Source organism: Ahaetulla prasina, chromosome 17, assembly GCF_028640845.1.
Source record: "Ahaetulla prasina isolate Xishuangbanna chromosome 17, ASM2864084v1, whole genome shotgun sequence".
NCBI lineage: Eukaryota > Metazoa > Chordata > Lepidosauria > Squamata > Colubridae > Ahaetulla > Ahaetulla prasina.
In genome coordinates, this window is record NC_080555.1 from 9,910,928 (window position 1) to 9,928,682 (window position 17,755).

At 47.9% G+C, this 17,755-nt stretch overlaps 2 protein-coding genes across 8 annotated transcripts in view; one reads left to right on the forward strand and one right to left on the reverse strand.

The window, feature by feature from the left end:
• Positions 1 to 4,125: 4,125 nt before the first annotated feature.
• LOC131186742 (relaxin-3 receptor 2-like) lies at positions 4,126 to 6,652 on the forward strand. Its single transcript, XM_058160635.1, has one exon. It carries the CDS (start codon positions 4,793 to 4,795, stop codon positions 5,984 to 5,986), a length of 1,194 nt encoding a protein of 397 aa, XP_058016618.1. The 5' UTR covers positions 4,126 to 4,792; the 3' UTR covers positions 5,987 to 6,652.
• Positions 6,653 to 13,191: 6,539 nt separating this feature from the next.
• Positions 13,192 to 17,755, reverse strand: part of ARHGEF2 (Rho/Rac guanine nucleotide exchange factor 2) — a 186,120-nt gene continuing 181,556 nt past the window's right edge. For 6 of the 7 annotated variants that reach the window (XM_058159844.1, XM_058159843.1, XM_058159841.1 and 3 more), the window contains 2 exons: positions 17,109 to 17,292; positions 13,192 to 15,612 (listed from right to left, as the gene is read on the reverse strand). In XM_058159844.1, the coding sequence (XP_058015827.1) occupies positions 15,527 to 15,612; positions 17,109 to 17,292 (270 nt within the window). In that variant the 3' untranslated portion in view covers positions 13,192 to 15,526. The remainder of the gene's footprint in view (positions 15,613 to 17,108; positions 17,293 to 17,755) is intronic. The other variant, XM_058159842.1, reaches the window with a different exon arrangement.

Below are 17,755 nucleotides of genomic sequence, written 5' to 3' on the forward strand. Positions count from 1 at the left end.
AGCAACAGCTCTTGGGTGCTTTATGGACTTTCTGTTGTTTTTTTAAAAAGACGTTTCGCTTCTCATCCAAGAAGCTTCTTCAGCTCTGACTGGACGGTGGATAAATGATCTATGTTTTATGATTCAGTTTATTCTCTTTAGCCACTAGAGCGTGCTATTCCATATGCTAAAAAAAAAGAGAAGAAGCAACACAGCATATTCCATCTAATAAAAGATAGAACTTTTAATTTAAAAACTGGTTACAATCCTAAGAAGCTAAGATTTGAGAAAATTAAAGCATTAGGGGAAAGTAAATTGTATAGGATTCGTGAGGAGTGAACAGGAACAAAAAGAAAAAAATTGGAAATTAAAGATAAGAAGTGGGGCTAGAATATGGATGTTGTCAGGTTAAAGGCAGCATCCGTTTCCTTGCAGGGTCTCGTCCTAAATTCAAGTATTTTATTGCTTATTTATATACTTATTAAATTTATAGGCCACCCTTGTCGCTTTCCCAAGGATGGGAATATATAGCTTTTTGTTATCATAATGCTGTCAAGCTCGTTTGGGGGTTTAAGAACGGGACTTCCTGGTTTTAAATGGTGGGTGAGGATCAGAGCTAGTATTCAGCCGGTTCGGGATGGTTCGCCCAAACTAGTAGCAGAAATCGCGGGTGGGCCCGCCCTCACCCAGGCGTTATGCCCGTGATGGCGAACCTATGGCACGTATGCCACAGGTGGCACGTAGAGCCATATCAGTGGGCACATGAGCTCAACTCCATCGCACATACGCCCGCCGGCCACTTGATTTTCGGGCCTTCTGGGCCCACTAGAAGTAGGAAAACAGGCTGTTTCCTGCCTCTGAAGGGCTTGGTGAGGAAGGCCCGTTTTTCTCTCACCTGGCTCCAGAGCCTCTCTATGAATCTGGGGAGGGCGAAAATGGCCTTTCCCACCCTCCCAGGCCCTCCGTAGGCCAGAAACTGCCCATTTGCCAACTTCCAGCTAGACGTGAAGTGACGTTTTTTGCTGTCCCCAGCCTCCAGAGCCTCCCTAGGAGTCTCTGGAGGCTGGGGACAGCAAAAAATGTCACTTCCTGTCCAACCGGAAGTTAGCAAACGGGCAGCTTCTGGCCTCTGGAGGACCTCCAGTGGTGGGTGGGAAAGGCTGTTTTTGCCCTCCCCAGACTCATAGAAAGGGTCTGGAGCCAGGTGAGAGAGAAAAACAGGCCTACCAGGCCATCGCGTGCTAGGAGCAGGGGGGAGGGGGAGTCGTGCATGCATGTGCAGGGCAGGGTGCATAGAATTATGGGTGTGGGCATCCATGCATGCGACACACACACCCCGTCCCCTGCCTCCTGGCCCGCGATGGCAAAAAGGTTAGCCATCACTGCTCAATAATAATAATAATAATAATAATAATAATAATAATAATAATAATAATAATAATAATAATAATAGTAATAATAATAATAATAATAATAATTATAATTATAAGGACTCAGGGCGGTGAACAGGCAGATAAAATAATACAATACATTACAATAAAAACACTATTTAAAAAACTTATTCAATAAAGCCTAAATTTAAAATACAATACAAAATATAAAATAAACCCCAATAAAATCCATGTTTAAAAACCCTATTAAGCCAGTCCTGTTCGGAAGAATAGATATGTTTTAAGCTCGCGGCGAAAGGTCCGGAGGTCAGGAAGTTGTCGAAGTCCTGGGGGAAGCTCATTCCAGAGGATAAGTGCCCCCACAGAGAAGGCTCTCCCCCTGGGGGTCGCCAGCCGACATTGGCTGACGGCACCCTGAGAAGACCCTCTCTATGGGAGCGTACCGGCCGGTGGGAGGCATGTGGTAACAGAAGGTGGTCCCGAAAATATCCCGGTCCTATGCCATGGAGCGCTTTAAAGGTGGTAACCAACACCTTGAAGTGCACTCGGAAAACCACAGGTAGCCAGTGCAGCCTGCGCAAGATCGGTGTTATATGGGAGCCACGAGGGGCTCCCTTTATCACCTGTGCGGCTGCATTCTGAACTAACTGAAGTCTCCGGGTGCACCTCAAGGGGAGCCCCATGTAGAGAGCGTTACAGTAGTCCAGGCGAGAAGTGACGAGGGCGTGAGTGACCGTGCATAAGGCATCCCGGTCTAGAAAGGGGCGCAACTGGCGGACCAGGCGAACCTGGTAAAAAGCTCTCCTGGAGACGGTCGCCAAGTGATCTTCAAAAGACAACCATCCATCCAGGAGAACCCCCAGATTGCGCACCCTCTCCATTGGGGCCAATGATTCGCCATCCTATGCCATCCTATTTAGGCAAGTTTTTGAGGCCGGGTGCATGCGCGGAAGGCCCGCACGCCAGTAAAACACATGCGTGGAAGGCTGGGCTCATGCGTGGACAGGGTACGTGCAATCACATTTGCGAACCAGTAAGGAAAGTAAGTGAATACTACTCCTAGCAGAGATTGCTGAAATCGGGCGTGTGATTGGAAGGAGCCTTGACAGATGCAAAAGGCTCACACCCCCACCCACGCAGTCTCTTTGGCTGCCCCTTCCCCATAGTCAAACCTTGTTTAAACTTTACAAGCAGCGTAATGTACTGTCGTCATTAATTTTAAAACCACTTTTTAGTTGTTTTTTTTACTTTTTCGACGAATGCAGCTAGAACGGCACGTACTGAGTTTGGTTGTTGCTGTTGTTATTTTGGCGGCTTAGCAGGGGTGCTGCCAATCTCACGCCATCATCATCATCATCATCAGACTAAAGTGTTCTCTTCTGTTTTCCTGAAGTTACACTGTCATTCAGTGCAAAATAAGGCACTTACTGGTCACCAGATACAGATTAATAGAGTTGGAAGGGAACTTTTTTTATTTATTTATTTACATTGATATCCCGCCCTTCTCCGAAGACTCAGGGCGGCTTACAGTGTGTAAGGCAATAGTCTCATTCTATTTGTATATTTACAAAGTCAACTTATTGCCTCCCCAACAATCTGGGTCCTCATTTTACCTACCTTATAAAGGATGGAAGGCTGAGTCAACCTTGGGCCTGGTGGGACTAGAACCTGCAGTAATTGCAGGCAGCTGTGTTTTAATAACAGGCTATCTTACAGCCTGAGCCACCACGGCCCTTGTAGGTCATCTAGTCCAATAACACCCCCCCTCCGCCCAAGCAGGAGACCTTACACCAGAGGTGGGTTTCAACAGGTTCTGACCAGTTCTGGAGAACCAGTAGCGGAAATTTTGAGTAGTTCGGAGAACCGGTAGTAAAAATTCTGACTGGCCCTGCCCCCATCTATTCTCTGCCTCCCAAGTCCCAGCTGATCAGGAGGAAATGGAGATTTTGCAGTATTCTACCCCTGAAGTGGGGTGGTAATGGATATTTTACAGTATCCTTCCCTTGGATTGGGGAGGGAATGGAGGTTTTACAGTATCCTTCCCCTGCCACGCCCACCAAGCCACGCCACACCCACCAAGCCACGCCCACAGAACCGGTAGTACAAAAAATTGAAACCCACCACTGCCCTACATCATTTCTGACAGTTGGCAGTCCAGTCTCTTCTCGAAAACTTCCAGGGATGAAGCTCCCACAACTTCTGTCATTCTAACCAGGGTCTATCCACGGCAGGATAAAGGTCTCTTCCGCATATTTCCAACCAATATGGTCCTGAGCTCTCCTTTGCCAGTTGGGTCCTCCATACTTGCTGATGCCACCTTGCTCTAGGTCTCTTTCGTGGAGGCTTTTTAATCCAGTGGGATCCATTCTACGACTGCCTTGGTCCCCCCTCCCATCAGTTCTTTTTGCTATGGGACCATCCGGTTTCCATTTCCATTCTTTTACTCTCTTGATCATCATCCTCATCTTCTTTTAATGACCCCATAATTCCTTGCGGGGTGGAGCCTGAGCAGCTGAATGGAATTGAGCATTTACTGTCTGGATGCCCTCCCTATCACCAATGCGGAGTTTTGTTCAGCAGGTATATTCACATTGTGCCAGAGAGAGAAATATTTGCTTCTACTTAGGATCGAACTCACAGCCTCCTGATTGCGAGGCGAGAACTCCACCTCTAGGCCACCACTGCACCGCTCCATCTTTTACTCTCTTGACGGCATCGTATATTTGTTCTCTAATCCATGTGCATATCTTGTCTTGTGATGCCGAGCACGCATCTTTCCATGGCTTTTTGCGCCACTCGTAGCTTTTGTATCGATTGTGAGCTTCTGTGTTTCGCCGGCATACGTCAGAATAGGTTGCACCAACCTGTAATCAGCATCAACCGGGCTACAAAATATTTACTGCAGGTTGGCTTCCCGAAGCCCCCTCCATAAAGAGCTTGTGTTTGCGGTCGGGAGATAAGGAGTGCCACAGGCGTGCCAGGCGAGGACAGGAGGCTCCCTTGCCCTGCCCACCCGACAGGAAGGCTGTCCTTGGTCTTCAAGCTGGGTGTGGCGTGCAAGTCCCAGACTCAGATCGACCGCCTATTTCTCTTTTCCCAGCCAGTCGTCAGCTTCGGCTCCAGCGACGATTTGGATACTGAAAAGAAAGCTAAAAACTGGAGCTCCCTGTGGTTTTTTTTTTTTTAATCAAAAGGGTGAAAGAAAGAGAAGGCTGGAGGCCCAGAAGCAACATCCTTGTGCCCACGCCTCTGATTTCCTTGCAAGCGAGGCGGGCGAGCAGCTCTGGGGAGGTCCTTCTTCTGGAAGATCTGGACAGATATTTTCTTGGGAAAAATATTGCCGCTTCATCCCAGCCTCCACTGTGCAATGGTCAGAGGGGCTGTGGAAAAGAACCTTTCTGGGAATCCGTTTCTGCTACAAGATGGATGAGAAGGAGCTTTGGGGTCCCGGCTGGAACGTCAGCATCACAAACGGGACCTCGACGGGGATATTTGACTTGTTCAGCGATGACATTGCCTTGGTCTCATCGGATGTTTCGTTCGGCATAAGAATATTCATTGCAACGGTCTACCTGTTGGTGTGCGCGGCGGGCCTCTTGGGAAACAGCCTGGTGATGTACCTCATTTGGATCCAGAAGGACAGGTCCAGACCCGCCATTAACATCATGGTCTTTGGCCTCGCGGCCGCCGACTTCCAATTCTCCCTGATGCTGCCTTTCTGGGCCACGGAGGTGGTGCGGGATTTCCAGTGGCCCTTCGGCCAAGCCATGTGCAAAGCCGTCCCTTCCCTGACTCTTCTCAGCATCTACGCCAATGTCTTCTTGCTCACGGCCATGGGGGTCACCCGCTACTGGTCGGTAGTCTCCGCTGTGAAGGATGGGTTAAGGATGACACCCCGGGCGGCCAAGTGCATCACTGCCATCCTTTGGGCCCTGGCGGTGGGAGCCACCGTCCCGACAACCGTCTATGCCGGAGTGGTAAGTGTCGCCAGGGTGGAACTCTGCCTCTTCCAATTCCCCAGCCCGTATCACTTGGGGATCTACCAACTCCAGAGAGTGGTGTTCACCTTCGCAATCCCCTTGGTGGTCATCTTGACTTCCTACCTCCACCTCCTCCGGTTTCTCAAACTTCACCACATTCCCAGCCGCAGCCTGACGCGGCACAACCAGGTCGCCGCCACCGTCCGCCTGGTGGTCGGTTGCTTCTTCGTCTGCTGGTTCCCTAATCACGTGGTCACTGTCTGGGGCATTCTGGCGAAATTCGGGGCTCTGCCCATGGACGACACCTTCCACTATCTCCACACTTACGTCTTCCCCCTGACCACTTGCTTGGCTCATGCCAACAGCTGCCTCAACCCCGTCCTCTACTGCCTGATCCGCCGCGAGTTCCAAGAAGCGATGAAGGATACCTTCCGCAGGTTGTCCTCCATCGCCTCCTACCAGCTGTTCTCCTCCCACAAGGCCTGGGAGGAGGGGGCGCTGGAGGCCCTGCCTCTCGGCCCCTCCGATCTCCCCCACAATCCTCAAAGCCGAGCAAAGGAGGATAATGCCTCCTCTACCGTCTTGGAGGCAGAGAAAACGGACCTCACTCTCGGAGTAGCATCTTCTGGGCCGTGAGGAAGGGCGCTTCAGACCCAAGGAAATCCCATGATCAGAATTCCGATTTGGGGCTTTTATCGAATCAAAGACCTGCGCAACTGGGGACCGGCCTTTGGAATTGGAACTCGGCTCCAAGCTTCTTCATGATTCAAGAATGTCCCTTGGACGATTGTTTTCTCCTCCAGTGAGTTATGGCCTCCTCTTCTTCTCCCAGACATCTAGAATGAAGAGGTGTTGAACAGGGTTTTGAGAGAGTTCTGTGGCCCTGCCCTTGTTAGTTCCGCATGAAGCCACAGAAGTGGAGGTCTGGATCATGCTCGCGGCTTGCTTTGGTCTTCTGCACTGCTCTGAGTTGCACAAATAGCCCCCCGGCTTACAATGATCGTTAGGACCGCAATTTTCACTGTCGGTCAGTATGGTCATAAAGAGAGACATCGCATGACTCCACTGACTTACAATGGCAATTCTGGCACTATCTGCTATGGTCGTTAACTGAGAACTACAGGTTGTTAAGTAATTACCTACCACAATCCAAGCCGTTCCAGGCTTGGTCGATCTCAGCCCTGAGCCTCAGTAAAGTAAGGGATTACCTCCCATTGCCCCCAGCTGCCTATTTCCCCTCCCATCGCTGCCCTTTTGCAATAGGATAGGAGGGGAGCTGAGCGGAGCGGAGCAGAGCAGAGACGAGACGAGAGGAGAGAGAAGGGAAGGGGAGGAGAGGAGAGGAGAGGAGAGGGGAGAGGAGAGAGAAGGGGAGAGGAGAGAGGAGGGGAGGGGAGGGGAGAGGGAAGGGGAGAAAGGGGAGGGGAGAGAGGAGGAGAGGGAGAGGAAGGGAGGGAAGGGAGAGGGAAGGGAGAGAGGGAGGGGAGAGAGGAGGAGAGGGAAGGGAGAGAGGAAGGGGAGGAGAGAGGGAGAAGAGGAGAGAGAGAAGGAGAGGGAATGGAAGAGAGGGGAGGGGAAAGAAGGGGAGAGAGAAGGGGAGGAGAGGGGAGAGGAGGAGCAGAGGGAAGGGGAGATGAGAGATGAGAGAGGGGAGGGGGAAAGGAGAGGGGAGAGGGAGAGGAGAGCAGCAGCGGGACCGCCTGCTGCTACCGAATACCTCTCACCGACCCGTGCGCTCTCACAGAGAGGGACTCCTCAGGGTGCCGTCTGCTAGACAGTGTCGTTTGGCGACACCCAGGGGAAGGGCCTTCTCTGTGGGGGCTCCCACCCTCTGGAACGAACTCCCCCCAGGACTTCGTCAACTTCCGGACCTCCGAACCTTCCGCCGCGAGCTTAAAACATATCTATTCATCTGCGCAAGACTGGACTAGATTCTAAATTTATACTGGTTTTAATGGGTTTTATTATTTATATTGTTCTTTTTTAATTATTGGCTGTGTAGAATAAGTTTTTAAATTGATATTTTATTCTGTATTTATATGTACCTTTTTATTTGCCTGTGAACCGCCCTGAGTCCCTAGGGAGACAGGGCGGTATACAAATACGATAAATAAATAAAAATAAATAAATAAATAAAATAAAGAGAGAATGGGAGGAGAGGGGAAGGGAAAGGGAAGACAAGGAGAGGAGAGGATCTCTGAGAGTAGAGGAGTGGATCCCTTTCTCTAAATTCTTTCAAGGCTGATCCAGTCCAGGTTTAAATGCCTGCTTGTTTTTCAACTTCCTCCTTGGTTCCTGCTGTCCTGCTCTGCTGGGGCATCTCTGAACTGGAGCCAAGTGGAAGGAAGGGCATGTTACATGTATGTTTTTTCTCTTAGAGGATGTGGGGTGGAAAACTCACCCGATGCTGCCGAACATCTTTGTTTTGGGCAAAAAAGGGCCAGGGAGGACTTTGGCAATGTACAGTGGGGCAATGTACAGGCAGGAATGTGCATGTCAAGAATGCTGTGGGTATTTAGACAACACTGCGCCCATAGCCGAAGAGCCAAGCCAGGTCACCTGCCAGGACAGTTTTGGACACAAATGTCCCAAGGAAGCCAAAAGTCAGAACGTTCAGGTGTATGTCGATTGGACTTCTGCGCGTGTTTAGCCAAGCTAAATGAAACCTCCACTTTCTGGGGCAGTCTACCTGCGAATCATCTACTGGCTGGATGCAAGGGAAGGCTCCGTATGAGGACTCGGTGCGCTTCTCAAATGCCTTTGCTTACAAAGAATTGTAAGTGGCGGCAACAGCCTTGGTAGCTGCCAAAGCACCTTCGGAAAGGGGCTCTTACAGGTTCCGCCTTCTTGCAGAGGGAGAAAAACCGGAATTCGTTTTCACACCGCTGCCTGCCGTGAACTGTGGAGCAGTTAAGGGAAGGATCCACCCAGGCCAAAGTCACAACCTGGACCTTCCCCAAGGCAAAACCAGCCGTAATCAGGTTTTGAGCAAACACAATAAACCCAGTTTGTAGCTTCCTTTGCAGAGTGATTCAAATGTTTATATGAGAGTCAAAACAGAGATGCAGATTTCTGGGGATGGGTGGGAGGGACACCAACTCCATCATCCACCACTCCAGGAGGAGGCAAGGGAACTGTGGGACCGGAGGGAGCTGGGGGGGGGGCTCTTTCAGGAGCCAGCACAAGGTGAATGTCCTGGGAAAGGCTCTTCTGCCTGTCCACAGAGGGTCTCCAAGCATCTCCAGCTTTTACAGATGAACAGAGTTGGAAGGGACCTTATAGATCATCTAGTCCAACCCCCTGCTCAAGCAGGAGAGCCTAAACCATTTCTGACAAATGGCAGTCCAATCTTTTCTTGAAAGCCTCCAGGGATGAAGCTCCCACAACTTCCAAAGGCAACTTCTGTCCCACGGGTTGAATGTTCTCACTGTCAGGAAATTCCTCCTTATTTCTAAGTGGGATCTCTCCTTGGTCAGTTTCCATCCATTTTATTCCTTGTCTGGCCTTCAGGTGCTTTAGAAAATAGCTTGACCCCGCTTCCTCCTCTCTGGGGCAGCCCTTCAAATATCGGAAGATGATCTCGTGTCTCCCCTGGTCCTTCCCCAGTGTTAGAGAGCCAGATTTCTAAATCTCCTGGGCTACAAACGGCTTTCCTGGTGGGATCCAGAGAGGGGGAGCCAAGGTAGCTATGGAAAGGGTCCGTCTAAAGCAGGGGTCTCCAACCTTGGCCACTTTAAGACTTGTGGATTTCAGTTCCTAGAATTGAATTCCTAGAATTCTAGGAATTGAAATCCACAAGTCTTAAAGTGGCCAAGGTTGGAGGCCCCCCCCCCCCCCGCCCCCGTCTGACTGTCCAAGCATCCTCCATCCCCAAGGCCTGCCTCCATTCCGGAACCGCTTGGCTTGATCTCTTCTCCCTGTTTAATTAGTCGATGCCAAGTTTAATTTCCTCTTTTTCCGTCTTCGGACAAACACTGGAAATTTCTCTTTTATCTGCTCATCCTGAAGGCGATTGTCTTGTGTGCTTTTCATTTGGTGTGCAAATATGGAGCCAAACATATTGTAACTTCTGGTTTTTAAACCAACTAGCAATCGGTTGGCCTGAAACGATGAATTTGTGAAGATTGTGAGTTCTAGTCCCTCCTTAGGCTTGAAAGCTGTCTGGGTGACTTTGGGTCAAACACCAGGAGATTGAGAGTTCTAGTCCTGCCATAGGCATGAAAGCCTGCTGGGTGACTGCGCCAATCACCAGGAGATTGTGAGTTCTAGTCCTGCCTTAAGCATATCCCTCTATCAGCCCAGTTCACCTCACAGCCCACTGAAGACTAAAACCTAATCTATGCTTTAGTTTCTTGTTAGAACAAATAATTTGTTAATTCATTCCTGTCTTTGGCCCCAGTTTGGGAGACATTATTGAAACTCCGCTAGCGAATTCATCTAAATTCCCTGTTTGCACAATACATTTCATTAAAGAACCAGTGAGTTCCATTTGCACAACACTCAAAGCACCCAGCCAACGAAACCAAGCCTTGAAGTTAATAAAATTTAACAGGTTGCGCAAATACAGCCACTGGACTAATAAAAATAAATCTGAGGAGGAAGCACACGTTGCTAAGGAAGGCTGGGCTCTACTCGATAAATGAATCAATCAATCAATGTGTTTAACTCATAGAATCATCTATTGCAATGTCCTTCCTGTTAAAGACTACTTCAGCTTCAATCACAACAGTACAAGAGCAAACAATAGATTTAAACTTAATGTTAACCGCTCCAATCTTGATTGCAGAAAATATGACTTCAGTAACAGAGTTGTTAATGCTTGGAATGCACTACCTGACTCTGTGGTCTCTTCTCAAACCAAAAACTGTCTACTATTGACCTCACCCCATTCCTAAGAGATCTATAAGGGGCGTGCATAAGAGCACAAACGTGCCTACCGTTCCTGTCCTACCGTTGCTTCGTGCTTATGCTTGTGTATGCTGTTGTGACAAATAAAATAAAATAAAAAAATCAATCGATCGAATGGTCCCCTTTGCCAGAAATATATTTGAAACAACCAAGGGAGGTTTTGGAGCTCCAGCTATAGTTTAGGCCCTGTGCATTGGCTCAGAATAAAATGGAGATTTTTACTCAAGGAACATGCATGGGAAATTTTTATTAGTATCGTCCAGTATTTGCCAAACTAAGTTGAACTCGGCGTACCCAGTCTCTTGTCGATGTCGGATTCCAGTGTTTGATACGACAGATCAAAGTCCATCACGTTGACAGGTTCTTTTTCAACTTCCTGAACTTTTATAGTTCACACAGCTGAGAAGAGAAATCTGGTTTTTCCCAGCCTGCTTGGATGCTTGAGAAAACCGGTTTTTCTGTTGCTATCCCATCCCAACGTTGCACAACAGCAAAATGACCGGACGAGGGTAGCTTCGCAATCCCCACGCTTTTTGTTTTTCATAATTTTTTTATTTATTTTATAAACAAAACAAGCATTTAATACATCAGTCATTCCTTCTGTGGGACATCTCGGTGTTTTCTTCGTGGCTCCCTCTTTTTGTTCTTTCTTCTTTCTTCATTTCAATTTAATCCATTACCATTTTTTCACAAGTACCATATTCTGATTGTACCATTTTCTTACGTAACTATCGATTTGCTTATCTGTATCTTTTCTCTAACCAATGGTAAAATTGATCCCGTATCTTAAAATATTCTGAATCCTCTCTTTCTTTGAACATCCCAAGTTAATCTATTCATTTCTGCACAATCTAAATATTATTTTTTTTGATAACTTCTCCTTCCAGGGGTATTTTTTCCATTTTCCAGTTTTGTGCAAAAAACAATTCTTGCTGCTGTTATTACATGTATAATCAAGTAAATCTTTTTTCTTTACTAATTTTCTCTGGGAGAATACCCAATAAGAACAGCTCCCGTTTTAAATCAATATGTTGTCGGGTCATTTCTTCTAGCCATGTCTTAATTTTATTCCAATAATTTTTAGCTTCTGGGCATGTTCACTACATATGATAAATAAGATCCTGGTAACTGGTAACATTTCCAACATTTAGCTGATTAAACAATTTTGCCAGTTTTTCAGGAGGCATATGCCCTCTATAGCAGGCGTCTCCAATCTTGGCAATTTTAAGACTTGTGGACTTTAACTCCACAATTGAAGTCCACAAGTCTTAAATTTGCCAAGATTGGAGACCCCTACTCTATAAACATTTTATATTGATTTTCTTTATATGCAGTAGACAGCAAACCTCACTTCTAAAGGTAATCTTGCACGCCAGGTGTGTCGCCGCACTCCCTGCGGAGCCCTTGATCCTTTCCATCATCGGTGGCTTTCTGCACATGTTTTGGAACTCTTCAGAAATTTCCTTCCCCTGAAGAAAGAGCTCCAGGGTCTCTGCCCTTACTCTTTGGGCAGGGCGAGAATTTCTTCCACGTTTCTCTAAGGGGCGACTTGAAACCGACCTGATGGTGTAGAAGTTGGCTGTTTTGTCAAATCTGTCTACGTTAGAATATGGAATTGGAAGGAACTTTGGAGGTCTTCTAGTCCAGTCCCCTGCTTGAGCAAGAGCAAGCAAATGTGCAGAAGTGGCGTGCACGCTCACACTCCTCAACCGGTAGCAAAGGTAAGTGCATTTCACTGCTGCCACTGCCCCCTTGCCCTCTGGCACTGATGATGTTCCCTAGTTGGGCAATGAAACGTTTGCAAGAAAACAACCAAGTTTAGAGACCACCAAGGACCCCACAGTCCTCCTCCTCCTCCCTCCAAACCCCACTCCCTTGTAGCACTGATGATGTTTCCTACTTGGGTAATGAAACATCTGCAAGAAAACAACCAAACTCGGAAAGCACCAAGGACCCCTCCAGTCCTCCTTGGCAGGGGTGAAATCTAAAAATTTCCCCTAGCGGTTCTGTGGGCGTGGCTTAATTGGTGGGTGTGGCTTGGTGGTCAGGCGACTGAATGGGCATGGTCAATAATAATAAATAATAAAAATAATAAAGTATACAAAACTTGGGAGGCACGGGTCTACCTTTTTTTAAAAATAGAGGACCCGGTCAACCAAGTGCCTTTTACGGAGAAGCCCCGGTCTACAAAGTGCCTTTTATTGGGAGGCACCGGTCCACCTTCTTTAAAAATAGAGGCACTGGTCTACTAATTGCCTTTTTTTTGAGCGTGCACTGGTCTACCTTCTTTAAAAATAGAGGCACCGGTCTACTAATTGCCTTTTATTGGGAGGCACCGGTCCACCTTCTTTAAAAATAGAGGCACCGGTCTACTAATTGCCTTTTATTGGGAGGCACCGGTCCACCTTCTTTAAAAATAGAGGCACCGGTCTACTAATTGCCTTTTATTGGGAGGCACCGGTCCACCTTCTTTAAAAATAGAGGCACTGGTCTACTAATTGCCTTTTATTGGGAGGCACCGGTCCACCTTCTTTAAAAATAGAGGCACCGGTCTACTAATTGCCTTTTTTTGGGAGCGCACCGGTCTACCTTCTTTAAAAATAGAGGCACCAGTCTACTAGCCGCCTACAGCGCTGATCAGCTGTAGTGTGGCCCTTTGAAGCGCCGCGGCAGTCATTTAAAGCCATTTGCAGCTATATCACCACCGAGAGCTTCAGGGACAGAGAAGAGGAACAGCGAGGCATGGGCGGTGGGGGGCAGGGACAGGGATTTTTGCTACCGGTTCGCCGAACTACCTGCCCCCATCGTTACCAGATCGCGAGATCCGGTCCGAACCGGGAGCATTTCACCCCTGCTCCTTGGCCTTTGTGGGAGGGGGTTGTCAACCCAACCCTCTGCATCTCCTCCCCTCAGCAAAGCGGTCACACGCAATCTCAGTTTTGATATCTTTAATTAAACTTTTCTGGTCCCCTTTTTCTTTTACAAGTTAAATCAACAGGAAAACAATAAACCATTTTTTTTAAATCTTCATATACATTTATAAAAAAAAATTCACTCTCCTTTGTTATTTAAAAAAAAAAAGTCCTTCGTGGCACATTCTTTTCTTTTCTTTTCTTTTTTCTTTTCTTTTTTAAACCTTTTCTGTTAAGAGGTGTTACTGGTCAGAATCGCAGGAGGGTTTTTGTATTTTTTTTTTAATCAGTAAAAGAAAATCTCTTTTTAAGGGTTGAAAAGGAATTTTTAAAAAATGGCTAAAGCGAGAGAAATACGGATTGGAGGGTGTTTCTATAATTAAAGGTTGTTGGGGAGTTTCTGGCCATCTGAAGAGTGACCTGTAAGGAGCCCTGGACAATTTCTAACAACCAAGCTGAGTTTTTTTCTTTTTTCACACATTTATTCTCGGCAGAAATTGAGATGGAATTGACCGAAATAGCAACTTAGAGCAGGGGTCTCCAACGTTGGCAACTTTAAGACTTGTGGACTTCAACTCCCAGAATACCTCAGCCAGCAAAGCTGACTGAAGTCCACAAGTCTTAAAGTTGTAAAGAAAAGTGGTGAATTTTTTTTTTTAATTGTACAAGGACGAGAGAAAGAGACCTCTGTTTCCGATTTGCACAATTCCTTCATTTATTTTTCATTTCTCCCAGAGGGAGAATTTCTTCTCAGGAATAATCGTCTCAAGGAATGATCAAAACCAAATTTAGGAAAATTAGTTTTTGTTTTTTTTTAGAAAAGTTGGTCTTTAGAAAAGGGCCTCGGGCTACCCACGCTCAGTGGGTGTGCAAGTTGTGTCAATGGCAATGTAAAAAATAATAGCAATGATAACCATCACATCTAGCTAAGTTTCCAATCAAGCTAGAAATCAGGCCAATTTCAAAGTCAATTTCTAATCCCTGATGTTTTTTTTCCCCTGATACGTATTTTTAATGGAAAAAAAAAAAGCCCACTAAAGCTTTGGTTTAAAAAAAAACCCTGAAAATTGTGGCTTTGCTCCTGGTCTCTCCCCTCCTCCAATTAAAAAAAACCAGACTCTGAATTTTCATAGCACAATCTAAATTCCCAAACAGAGATATTGTTCTGCAAACCCAACGATACACATAGTTGGAGGGCATAAGGCTTGGAAACAAGAAAATATTTCCTTCCTGCCTGGTGGTAAGAATGGCTTCATCGCAATTTAGCTTTGCACAAAAATATATATATCTCCACCTTTTTGATTTTTAACCGGTCATATACGATGACATTGTGTCCACACAGGTATGGAATGTTTGTTGGTAGAACACTTGCATTTTTCTGCAGACCCCAAATCTATTTTTCTTCCCCAAAACCCATTTAGTTAAGATTTAGTAGATTGAAAAGAAGAGGCCCTTGCCTTAACGCTAATCAAGTTTCTGCTGTGGGTAAGAAGTCAGAATTGGGTGTTTGCAAACCAATCTCTCTCTTGGGGGAAGAGCGAGAAATCAGTCAAAATTCCTTCTTTTTGTGGGAAACACCGGATTTCAAAAAGGGAAAAAACTTCCTCAACTAAACAAGGCTGACCAGCAGGAGAGCAGCTTGTGAAGCTGAAAAATATATATATAAAAAAAATATATCCAGAGCCTCAGGGTTGACCGAGTCGCATATTTGAAGGATCTTGGAAGGTCCTTCTTGGTCAACTTGTCTTCTCCTTTCAAGGCCAAGGGGCTGACCAGCAATCTCACTACTTTCCTGCCCTGAATGCTCATAGGGACCCCCCCCTGAAAGTGTTAAACAAAAGCAGAGACAACTTTAAAAAAAAAAATAACAATAATTTAAAATATCTTCCATCAGGATGGGTCGAGCTAGCTTCCACCCGTTTCCAAAATAAATAAAAAGTTTAAACTGCAGGAAGTACAGTAGGAGTGGGTTAGGGCCCCGATCGGCCCCGAACGCACCGGGTCCGGCGGCCTTTATGGGCCCCAGAAAGCGCCCGCCTCAAACCCAGCAACACGAGCCAGAGAAAGGAAGGTTCCTACCGCCCCGTTTCGTTGGCCAAGGTCAACAGCCCGTCCATTGGCGACGGTCCCTGGGGATGTGCAGCTCAGTGGGGCTGCCCTTCCACCCGCTCTTGGGACACGTGTTTCTTCGACCCTCCCTCCCTCTCCCTCCCCCAGTCCAGCCCAGAGTTCACATGGGGTGGTCTTCCGAGTCCCTGAAACACCCTGGCGGGTGTGGCTTCGATCAAAGAAAAGGGAGGGATGGGATGGGCAGGGGGGAAGGCGGTCCTCGGTGGCTCATGGCACCTGGCACCATCTAACTGCCCAGGAGGTCTCCGTCACCAGCGTTGGCTTCGTGGATGCTCTCCACCTCTTCTGGAATATCCTGCATCCTCAGGAAATCTGAAAAGTAGCAAGAGGCAATTCCTGGATGGCGGAAGGGCCGCCTTCGCCGAGACCGCCGTGCTTCCACTTTGTGTGGAACGTGGAACATCCCCGTTCTGTGTTGATTCATTAAATTTATAGCTCCTGCTCCCAGGGGTGGGATTCAGCCAGTTCGGGAGATCCGGATGCTAATTTTACATCCGGTTCGCCGAACCGGTAGTTGCAAGGACTGACTGGTCCTGCCCACCCCCAGAGTCTCCACGTGACCCATTTTGGATGCCAGGTAAGTGCACATCCCGTGTGGAGGCTCTGGGAGGGCAGAAAGCGGGCCTCCCAGAAGTTCTGGAAATGGGCCCGTTTCCAGCCTCCGGAGGGCTTCTGGAGTCCTGGGGAGGATGTTTTCGCCCTCCCGGAGGCTCGAGAAAAGCCTCCGGAGCCTGGGGAGGGCAAAAACGCCTCCCCAGCTGTGCTGCAGGAATCCGAGTAAGCCACACCCACCCTGGCCACGCCCACTCAGCAACCGGGCAGAGAACCAGTTGATAAAATTTTTGAATCCCACTCCTGCCCAGATCCCATCTCAGTATCCAAAGCGACTCTACTCCACTAGGATAGCAGGACTCACCTGGGGAGTGGGGAAGGGCAGGAGGACAAGGCTCCAAATGCCTGGCTAAGGGGACCAAGTGGCACCTGGCTGCCCCCTGGAGGTTCTCAGTGTTTGTGCCCGCAGCAGAGCATGACACAGGTAGTCAACCGAGCTACGACCACCACCGAACCCAAGATTGATGTTGCTAAGTGAGTGAACATTGGTTAACGGAGCCTTGCCCCGTTTTACAACTTTTCCTGCCACCGTTTGTTAAGGGAATCATTGCACGTGTTAAATGAGTAACCCGGTGGTTGTTCAGTGACTCCTTTTTTTTAATTTTACATTTATATCCCGCCCTTCTCCGAAGACTCAGGGCGGCTTAAATTGTGTAAGGCAATAGTCTCATTCTATTTGTATATTTATATACAAAGTCAACTTATTGCCCCCCCAACAATCTGGGTCCTCATTTTACCTACCTTATAAAGGATGGAAGGCTGAGTCAACCTTGGGCCTGGTGGGACTCGAGCCTGCAGTAATTGCAAGCAGCGGTGTTTAATAACAGGCTGTCTTACAGCCTGAGCCACCCACGGCTCTGAGCTTCCCCCATGGACTTTGCCTTGTCGGAAGGTCGTAAAAAGAGGATCGCTTGACCCCGGGGGGGGGGACACTGCAACCGTCGTAAGTGTGAACCAGCCGCCAAGCTTCTGAATTCTGATCACGTGACCGTGAGGGGGATGCAGCGATGGTCGTTAAGTGTGAAAAAAAAGGGTCCTAAGTCGGGTTTGTTTGTTTTTTTCCAGCGCCGTTGTAACGTTTGAACGGTCACTAAATGAGCTGTTGTAAGTCGAGAGCTACCTGTATCTGGCTTCGCCTGGTCAGGTTAAGAGGGGCGGCTGCCCAGGCCAGCCTCACGGTAGGGGCTCCAACTCACCTCTGGGGCTGGAGGGGGGAGAGCGGGAGTTGCCCAGGCCCTCCTCCTCCATCAGCACCTGCAGCTGTTCCTCTGCCTCCTCCTGCAGTCGGCCAGCGAAGGCCACCTCATCCCGCTGGCCGCTGGGGAAGGTCCGGTGCAGGGAGTGGCAGCCGGGCGAGAGGGGCTCTCCGACTCGGTTCTGCTGTGGAGAAGAAAAGGAGTGAAGAAGAGTCGGAGTTGAGCGTCCCAAGGAAGAGATTCAGTTGCTAAAATGCATTCCCACGCCTCTGCGTCCGAGAAGGACCATCAAAAGCTTCCCTCAATCACAATAGAGTTGGGAGGGACCACGGAGGTCTTCTAGTCCGACCCCCTGCTCAAGCAGGAGACCCTATATACCCTTCTGGATAAATGGCTGTCCCGTCTCTTCTTAATACACCTGCAGCATTGGAGCACCCACAACTTCTGGTGGCAAGAAGTTGCCTTCGGAAGTTGGGAGAGCTTTGGACATGCCCAGAAGCCAAAAATTATTGGGAGAAAATAAAGGGTTAGTTAGAAGAAATGATCCAACAAAACATTGACCCAAAACCAGAGCTGTTCTTATTGGGTATTCTCCCAGAGAAAATTAGTAAAGAAAATATCTATTTGATTATACAGGTAATCACAGC